General features: G+C 36.6%; 1 protein-coding gene across 4 annotated transcripts in view; it reads left to right on the top strand.

Moving 5' to 3' along the window:
* LOC115236908 overlaps window positions 1-10,664 on the top strand; it is a 227,792-nt gene that overhangs the window by 73,331 nt on the left and 143,797 nt on the right. For all 4 annotated transcript variants that reach the window (XR_003884276.1, XR_003884277.1, XM_029809640.1 and 1 more), the window contains exon 4: window positions 8,575-8,716. Coding sequence is in view for 2 of the 4 variants with exons in the window: in XM_029809640.1 (XP_029665500.1) it covers window positions 8,575-8,716 (142 nt within the window). In the remaining 2 variants the exon portion in view is untranslated. The remainder of the gene's footprint in view (window positions 1-8,574; window positions 8,717-10,664) is intronic.

Below are 10,664 nucleotides of genomic sequence, written 5' to 3'. Positions count from 1 at the left end.
GAGCCGGGTTCATTCCTGCCGATTATCGTTATCGTTGATACGTGTCTCGCTACCGGCGGCTAGACTGTCTCGAATACCTACTCGTAAGCGACGGAATATAGCACTGGGATATTACAGGTACTCTCGTTCGGCGCAGGCATACGCGACTCGTAGCGGAAAAGGAAAAATAGGAAGTAGAAGAAGGCAGCAGCCAGACGACGGGGATCAAGAGGAAGAAGAGGAAAAGGAAGGAGCGAAACCCCCGAGGGCTGCTGCCGAGTCGATACTATCTGATAGTCTATTTATCTTTCGACGTGCTTCGGCTCATCCTTTGCTTAGTGTGTTCGCCGTGCTCTTTACTTGACACCCTTTACTTCGTTCTCGCGTAACCATCTACAGGAACGTAATCGACCGATGCTGTTCATTCGAGCACGGCAAATTTCGTGTGCGATCTGAGTTTTTCCTGTATTTCCCAAACGGGCTATATATAACAAGACAAGCACCGAGTTTTCCGCGCTTTCGACGGTTCGTATTCTCATCGCACATTTAGCGCTATATTGTTGCTGCCTGGTTCTGAGCTTTTCATAACTCTCTTCTAAAAATTTTTTCTAATTTTTTCAATGTGGCAAATGTATATATATATATATATAACGAGCAAGCTGGTAGAAATGATGACGTACTACCTTTCTATTTAGAAATAGCTAATCGAGTGCTTTCGAGAATCTAAATGTATTCGTAATCCGATTCATATTCGTGTACGAAAGTAATATCTATTATAATATTTGTGATTATAATTTTCGAATCCAAGAATCTAATTATAATTTAGCGTGAATTTTACGTGATTATTCCCAAAATAAATCTGAGATAAAATTATAGATTATTTATCTCTCTTATTCTCATTATTAATAAATACTTTAAAACCAATTAGAAATAAAATAATAGTTAATATACCATGTATTCAGATCGTCATCGTTCTGAGTTGCATCGGTCGTGCGATGAATGCACTATCGATAAGGGGCAATCGATGCCGGAGTAGAATAGGACAAAGAAAGATACCCACGCGTCCGAAGACCGGACTTGATTGTATCGCGTTATGGGAGCGTGGTTCGTCCAATGGCAGATCGATATCGCGGGACTTAACGGATTTACGACCCGTGTTATCTCTCAAAGGTACCGACGAGCACGCACCCGTGATCGCTAGGATGGGATCGTTTAACGATTTTGTTCCGGAATCTTACTTACCTATACTCAATGCCGATGATTGTTCGACGTTTAGAAAGTACGCGCCATAAATAATCTCGTTTCGATATAATCGCTTTTTCTGGAAAATTTTTAGACGTCAAATATTGGCGCGAGAGTAACAGTGATCCTTATTGAGATCGTACCGAATCATACACGTATTTGCATTGAATAGAATACGATAGAATATAATCTACATAAACACAGTGGTATATAGAAAAGTTGGGAAGAAAACAATTTACGGAAATATGAATTTGAATATCCTTCTTAAACTTGATATCTTATTAAATTTGACGTGCAATCTTTTATGAATATTGATTTATCAGAAAATTTTGGAGTGATAATCCTTGAATTTTATTAGTTTACAACTGTTTTAAAAACATATTTTTAATTGCATGTGGAAAATAATACACGAATATTTTCTATTATGAATTTTGTTTAAAAAGATGATTATTTTAAATAGATATAGAGAGGATTAGTTATATTAAAATGACTTTTAAAACAGGATGCATCTGAAGTCCGATAACTTCTTAGACTTCTAAAGATTATGCTGTTGGTTTATCACCTTGAGTGTTATCGCACTTAGATGCGAAGGTACTGAACGGTATCGTCTTGTCGAGGTAGACGTGGAGCATCGTTATTTTCTCGGAAAATACATCGTTATATCTTCCTGTCGGTATATCTCGACAGATTCCTTCATGCAAATGTTAATCGCCGCTAGTTAATATCAAAGAAGTCGTCGGAATGCAAACGAACTCATTGCAATCTTGTTATTTATTTATCTTTGCTTTTTTCTCGTGTTTTTGAATCGCTTATTTATTCAAAATTATTCTTTCAGAATTACAAAGTATCGTTATCGCACATCGATGAATTCTCGATGAATATTGCAACATTTTTCCGCCTCCTAACCTAGATTTTCGCGTCGTAGGGCAAACTTCGATTTTAAATATGAAGTTAACAAATTATTCTGCAGTTGGTAAAAATTGGTAAAAATTAGAACTGCAATACTATCCTTCATAAACAAGAGAAAATGCATAAAAAAATAAAATATGGAAAACTTAAGTTTGAACAATATTATTAAAGAATATTAATCCGATTGTAAAATATAAAATAATTATATTTTGTTATGAAAAAAATAGCATTTTAAAAAATATAATATATATATATATCGATATAAGATTATACGTAAACATATAATCTTCTATAAATAAAAGCGAAATTATTCTATAAATAAAAATTACGTATCTAAATTTATATGCTTCAAAAAGATCGTCAAAAATTTATTTCAGTCACTTACATCATAAACAATGATACGTGCAAAAAATTGCTACAGGTGCCGTTATCCGTAATCCATACGCTGCGAATCGCTCATAAACATAGTACATAAAGACAGCAAATCGCCTTGCTGCAGATTCCCGTGTGCAATATCCGCTGTGTATCCTTTAGATATTGCAATCGAAAATGCATCTTTGCCCCCAGATGCGACCGGCGAATCAGGCGTCATAACACGACGTGTCGCGAATTCGCGTGCCTTTGCATAATCAGAATTGTTTGCTGCGACAAATATTGATTGTACATGATGTCAAAAATACATCTATGATGTTTTTTAGTCGATGCAGTATCAATAGATTTATCAAAAATTGCGCGTTTTTTTAAAATTGTGTTGCAATATTTAACCTTGATAATAAATCTGAGATATCAAAAAGCTGGATAAAGAAAAAAAATATATATATTTGAATTATTAAAAAAATTTTATTATGCTCAATATGGATACAAAGTTTTTGTACAAATTCTGCAAATATAAGATAGGTGATTGAAAAATTGCAGACTACGTCGGCGCATACGTCGTTGACTTTTATAACGAAAAAAAGCGTTGATTGCGGATAACAAATTTCAGGGCCGCAAAATCGGTTTCTCGAGTCTTCTGAAGATCGTTCATGCGTCGTTTGCCGATCATACGTTACGATCGATAATCTTAGACGCTTTGCAGGAAATGACTGGTTAAGCAGATGCTTAAAGCAGATGGTCCGCGAGAGATCGAGAAGCTCCGTCGATCGATTTTACTCCCATTAAAGTAGCCAGATTTACGTGTTACGCGACGCGATCGGCGCTTTATTGCTCGTGAAAATGGCAAGAATGTTATCCTGATATGTGTGTGAGATTATGTATGCACATCTTGCACCCTCGCCAATAGCTGTATCTTATTTTAAGATCGTGGCTAAAAAGAACGTCGTTATACGTGTCTACAAACGTATCATGAGAAAACAATCGAGACGTGAAATTTCTAGTATAATTGTCAAATCAAACGTTCATCATATCGATAAATGGATATGCGGCAGTATATGACTCGTGCAATGATTCGCAGCAATCATCAATTGTATTGTTTTAATGAAAACATTTGAAGATTTTTTTATGGGATGAAACTGTCTAAGATCTATAATACACAAGACGATATCTATTTGCCGCGTAGCAATCTGTTTACTTAATGATAGTGCGAAGACAGATAGTGAGCGAGATATTTGTTAAATTATCGAATTTATTGTCCGAGCATTCGGAAAGTTCGCGACAAGGATTCGTTCTTGTCGTTTTTTGCTTTTTCCGTGTTCTGGTGAGTTATAAGTCGGAATAAAATTTCAGCTGTGCGCTCATTGTTCATTTCGCATGTATTATAAGCATTGTAATGATGACTTTAATTTATATTTCATTTACAGACAATTTTATCAAATTAAGATAAGAAAATCGCTTCGAGAGATAAAAAATTTCCCAAATTGTTATGGAATATTTCTGTTTACATCTTAAATCTCTCTCGTTGAAAATATTTGTGAGTTTCTCCAAATCGGCGATGTGAAAAGGGTTGTTTTCGGTAAAGCGCAACGCGCCGTACATTTTCGTTTCGTCCGCCCCATTGCTTACGGCGGCGAGTAAGTTTCTCACGTCTACCGTGAATTTTCATTCAACGAGCGGCCGGCGCGGATTTTCGTGAGAACCGTCTCGAGAGGTTTGTATAACATGATACACCTGTGGAAAACAGGAGGAAACAGCCGGACGACCGCGACGCATTTACGGAGATTTAGAGCGAGCGTAGTGGCGCGGTTCGCCTCATCTCGGCTCGGCGTCGGATATCGTCCGTGTTGCTTCTCCTCGGTCGCTTCTCCTCGGGTCCCACCGAAGGGGATTCTGTAAAACTCACGGAGACGAGCAAAAGGAGTATATAGGTGTAGTCCTGAAGATTATCTTCCATAGTCCGTGAATCTCCTCCGATCTTGCGTCGTCCCCATCGCCTTCTTTATCCCGTTTCTCCTTCCTTATTCGCGCTTTGCGCTCGCCTCGCAGATGGCTACTTTTTTTTCATCCTTTGCGTTATTAACTCCCACACTTATTTTGCTGCGCCTTATACGAGGAGAATAGGAAAGTACCATGTTTCGCCTTCGCTGAACGTCTTGGATGTATTGGCGTTGAATTGATGTGGGAGAATCAAACGAGACAAATGATCGATCGATGATTGTTATATAAGATATCGTCCCGTTAAAATTCAGTTTCTCACGGATAACGAATTAGTTTGAGCAATTTGAAAAATTATTGATTATAATGTGATATGTTTCATCGTGTATGAATGGAAAAAAGTTTAACGATATAATTGATTAAAATTGTGTGAGATATGATACATTTGATGATTTGAATAATAAATTATTCTGTGCAGAGATTATCTGCATAATTAAAGTTTTTCATATTTATTTTCTGATAAAATTAATGCTTTAAATTATTAAAAACTATCAAAAATAATGTAGAAATTTCAATTGTTTTTGTTGTTTAAAATAATAGTCAACTCTGCTTTTTTTGCACACGCTTGTAAATAAATTGAAACTTTATTTAGTCCACTTTCCATTTGCAAATTTAGTTTTGTTAGCCATTACTGGAAAAGAATGGATATTTAAATCGTGATGTGGGAGAATCAAACGAGACAAATGATCGATCGATGATTGTTATATAAGATATCGTCCCGTTAAAATTCAGTTTCTCACGGATAACGAATTAGTTTGAGCAATTTGAAAAATTATTGATTATAATGTGATATGTTTCATCGTGTATGAATGGAAAAAAGTTTAACGATATAATTGATTAAAAATGTGTGAGATATGATACATTTGATGATTTTAATTATAAATTATTCTGTGCAGAGATTATCTGCATAATTAAAGTTTTTCATATTTATTTTCTGATAAAATTAATGCTTTAAATTATTAAAAACTATCAAAAATAATGTAGAAATTTCAATTGTTTTTGTTGTTTAAAATAATAGTCAACTCTGCTTTTTTTGCACACGCTTGTAAATAAATTGAAACTTTATTTAGTCCACTTTCCATTTGCAAATTTAGTTTTGTTAGCCATTACTGGAAAAGAATGGATATTTAAATCGAAAAAAATGAAAATAATGGTATTTGTATATCAATTTTGTCCATATAAAGAGAATGTACTTTGGTAATTGTATCTATTGTTTGGTTCAAATATACATATATATATTGTTTATATATTCGGATAAAACTTGCCGTCGACTTGAGGAGACGCTCGCGTATTTAAGGTGCTCGAGGTGCTGATTCGAAGCCGGGTCCAATAATTTAGACGGTTTCGAGGGATCCCGGCAATAATTTAACCCGCTAGGGAGGCCTAAACCGACAGCTGCGCCACGACAGCAGGCACGGGGCGACGGTGTCGCGATAAACTCTCATAATTCACTTATGGGATATCCACAGCGTATCAGCGTCTCAGCGTCTCAGTTCCCGCTTGCTTCGCAATCGCGCGCGCTTAAACGCCAAGGAGGTCTCCATTGAATACGAATGCGTGTTTCGTAACGTTTCTACATATACGATACACACGCGCAAGTATGCGATTATTCATAGGTATGCATTGTACGAAGTTGTGCTTGGCGAGATGTACTGAGAGCAGGGACGCTCTGACGAAAAATGTAGATCCATGTAAGTCCCGAGGAAAAATAGGAATAATTTATATATTATATAAATATAATAACAAAATTTATTATAACAATAATTAAAAAAGATAAATATATATGATTTTTCTTTTAATTGATATTTTGAATATGAATGATGGATGATTAATATTTTAATTGAGATAATGAAATAATAAAAAAGGTGAATTGATTTATTACGATTTAATTTATTTTATGAGAGAAAAGAGAGAGGATCGGAACTTCAGCGTACATAATCTCAAGTGCGAATATTCTACTGGACCCCTTCTCGGAGCAGCCCTGGCAGAAACGAACGGCAGACGTAAATTTCGGTACAACCTGCCGCGGGATAGGCGGATAATTAATTCTATGCAAAACAATGCCGTGTATGGGTTGTGCGTAAGCTTCAAAGACGTCGCAAGAAAATTAAAAAATACGTCTGCGCGTGGTGTAACCCATCTTGGAATTAATGGGATAATTGTGAAGGTACGATGGGGAATTCAGTCACTGTCTGACCACGCCGAAGTGCGTCTCGCGTCATTAGAATGCATGCGCGGTGAATAATAGCGCTTTGCAATCTTAAGAATTTAATGAAAGGAAATTCTCTTGTGATTTCACTTTTCTAATTTTCACAAGGCAATAGGAAGAATGGAAAATTTTGTAAAATTTTCTTACTAGAAAACGTAAAAACGTAATTTTTTGTTTCTTGTAAACAATTAAATATATATAATCTATGGATGCAATCTGTGTGTACATAGGTATTGATAACTAACTTTTCATCTGCTTCTTTTGTTAACGGCGATTTCATTTAAATAGTAGCCCCGAGAAAATTAATAGTTTTTAAATACGTGATTTTTTTCCGATCAAGCCGGATATCGTTGCGTTAATCCAATTATGAAGACAGTTACGGCTGCATTATAATGATTGCGACGAGAGATACGTATCGCGTATCTCCTCCTCATTCCAAAACTATTTCTGCGTCGTGCAACGTGCAATCTGGCGGCCGATGATGACCGGTGACGGTGGCAATGGTATGGCGCTTGCACAATAGATTCGGTTTGATACATCGCCGTACGGCACCATTAATTTCGTGGCCTCTTGCCCCACAAGAACCCCTCCTACACACCCGCCTCGTCCGTTTAGATTGCTATTCTCCGTCAAACGTCGTTCGCGTTAATAACTCATCCAAGTAAATAATAGCAGTTAACGCCATATAGTCCGAGAATACTGCCATTTACTTAGATTTCAGTGTTGTTCCAAGCGCAATTTGCATTCATCTCGCTCTCGAGAAAGGGAGAACGATTTTTTCACCAGGGAGAAATAAAACGAGACGGTTGTTTAACGTTGTCTAAACGTTCCGATTTTCAAATATTTGAAGGATTTTATTTTGTATACGCTTAATTTTGCGCATATTCTTGACATGCGTAGTTTGCAATCATGCAAATATTTCTCACATTTTAACAGATTTTTTGCGTTTTTTATTGCAAACTCGATTTAATGCACGAATATAATACCACAGCTATATTTTCAGAAATTTTATAACTATATTTCATAATTATATTTTCAGAATTTTTCTGATTGAAATTGATTGTGTGTGTTATATTCGATAAAATTGTATATAATATTATAAATATTGAAACAAAATATTGTTTTAAACTATTTATATACATTTTTTATACATTTATATACATTATACTTTGAATTAATGGAAATTACTATGCATCGTAAATGTGTTGGATCGATAGTGGAAAAATGCGTGTACGTGTTAGAACAATGCGAAAAATTCAAGCACGTTCTGACGTACTTAAATCGTGACGCTCGTTTTAGTTGTACACGAATGTCCTCGAATGTTCTCGAGAAGAGACACACGTGATTTGACTTTGGAGTTATTCTACGCATGCCGAGAATTTCATGCGCGTACAAGTGGCCTGACATCGTTCATCGAAATGTTCTGGCAAACTACACGACATAAACGTCTATGTGATTGTGGTATTTTCTAAAGCGGCATTATGTATGTTGGTACATTTACAAATTAAATAACACAATATATTTTTATATTAAATTATAATAAAATTAATACAAAAATATAAAATTGGGACTGAACGTGCAATATTTAAAAATTTTTATGTTTGCTTTTTAAATTTTGAACGTTTATTGGTTTGACCCACAACACAATTTTTTAAAGATGTATTATATATTTAATCAAGATTGTGTATTCTTTTTCATTTCAACTTCAGATTTTCCTTACTCAAGTGTTCGGTTAGAAAAGATCTTCCGTCACCGTAAATATTTTGATTATCGCGCAGCACAATAATAACCACAGCGTTCACTTTCGACGACGTGTTTACAAATCAGACTCGATCGATGCTAACGTTCATTCGTTTCTGTTTCAGGAACAATGCCAACGTCGTCGTCCCGCCCACCGTACCGGCCGTGTCGAAGAAAGAGCCGCACGAAAACATCGCCCGGATAGCGAAGCGGTATCTCGACGATAACATGCAGCAGGCGTGGATCAATCCTCGTCTAATATCGATGGTGAGTGAATATAAATGCAATGATTATGCGCCGGACGCACGTGCGCCGATCCGTACCCATTATACTTGGGCTGCGCTGAGGGGGTTACGCGCGCGTACTTTCCGAGCCGGCCAGCAAATTAGTTTGTGGCGGACTTCAACATTGGGAAAGTTTCGTGATTAATTTATTGGGCGGGAATGCGCGCACACACTATATCCTCGCCGCTACGCGAAAGTCGAAACGCGGCGAGTTTCTAACTCGCCCGGACTATTTCTGCGATTTCTGGTTAGGGAGCCCGGATTGTGCCCGGCACGATATATAGCGCGGGAGATCTCTTGGAGTATCAAGGACAGTGCCGGGATTTTCACGGCGGAGGGAAATGTCTTTACGATATCGTGCAACTCGTCGTTTACATCTGGAATACGGCTGCGGTAAGTTGGCAACAAGCTTTTACGGCATCTTGAAACGAGAGATTCGGTATCAAACGGCTTCTAGATTTTTGCATCGCGAATAATATTCGATATTTGATGCATTTTGTGATTGCACTCAAAATTTTAAATAAACAAATGTACGAAGTCGGATTTATTGGATACTAGTTATATTGGATACTAGTTATAAGCGGAGAACGCGATTATATTAGAATATATCTTAAGACTCGGACTTTAGTTAGCTCTCTCCTGTTGAATAAGAGATCGTTTTGTTAGTGAACGTAACGTACATTCAATATGCCTTACGACAGCAATGATGGGCATGTTAGGTTTCAAGTTTTTTTTTTTCATAAAAGAAAGAAAATCTCGATTAACAATCTAGAGTCTGTTAGGGTTTTCGATGCATAAATATTGCACGAATCTTATGCTCCATTACGATGGACAAGTAGTTGGGTCGCTGTTGCTGACGTTTCGAATATTGCAGAAATAAATCACACGATTGTAGCTCCCGGTCGAGTGTCTCATCAGAGTTGCAACCGAGCCACTCAAATCATTCCGTGTGGTTTTGATTCCAAAGCTGGCTTGGAATCAGGACGGAGCACGTAACCCAGATATGCTTTTCGCGAAACGTTAACTTCGAATGAATGTTTAAGTAACTGTAAATATCGGGCGATCTAATTATCATTAAGGCTCTTTCTTTTTTATTATCTTGCTTTTCAGAGATATATCTCTTGAGAAGCGTATAATGAGTGAATGATGAAAAGATTGCATATCATAAAAATTTTTCCATTCGCGTTACTTCATATTTTCTACTTGCTTTTTCATGAAATTTTTATACATTTTGCAGTGCGTAGTCCAACTTATATATGAAATATAAATAAGAAATATAGAAGTATAAAAATATATTTGTGTATGTGACACAAATAATTTATATATACATATATATTTCATACCAGAAATTTATACAATTTATTATACGAAAAATCTTATCAAAAACATGTTTATCGAAACATTTATTTGCCATTGATCAAATAAATGTTTATTGTATTGGAAACTAATTAATGTTTATTACATTGGAAATTAATTAACGTTTGTTTAATCGTGTATAAAAATATATTATATAAAATGTGCAAAGTAGTTTTTAATTTTTTCGATAATACTGACAGTAAAAGGAGAACGGCGTCATTATAGATGATCTTTTTTTAGCTTCGTATATTTCTGCACTTCCGCGTGTGTAAATTCGGGGGGAAGGGGAGAGAATTATGCTGACACTCCATACACGGTGATCAGTTATGTTGTCGGCGGCTCGACGCGGCGGTCATAGGACTACACTTCGGACAGGTAGAACGAGCGGATAGGTCATTAAGCGAGCCAATAACAAACCCGTGATCCGCATAACCCTTCGTTACGTTCGCGGGTGCTATTAGCCCGTGCAAGGCGGCAATCATTGCCGGCAGGTAGGACTCGTTTTGTAACGCGCCGAGGCAGGCCCTGGTCGCGAACTCATTATTTTCACTCCCCCCCCCCTCTGCCCTTCCCAC

Source organism: Formica exsecta, unplaced genomic scaffold, assembly GCF_003651465.1.
Source record: "Formica exsecta isolate Colony F162 unplaced genomic scaffold, ASM365146v1 scaffold262, whole genome shotgun sequence".
In the NCBI taxonomy this organism is placed as follows: domain Eukaryota; kingdom Metazoa; phylum Arthropoda; class Insecta; order Hymenoptera; family Formicidae; genus Formica; species Formica exsecta.
Note: the sequence above shows the minus strand (reverse complement) of the source record. Positions and strands in the feature narration are given on the sequence as shown.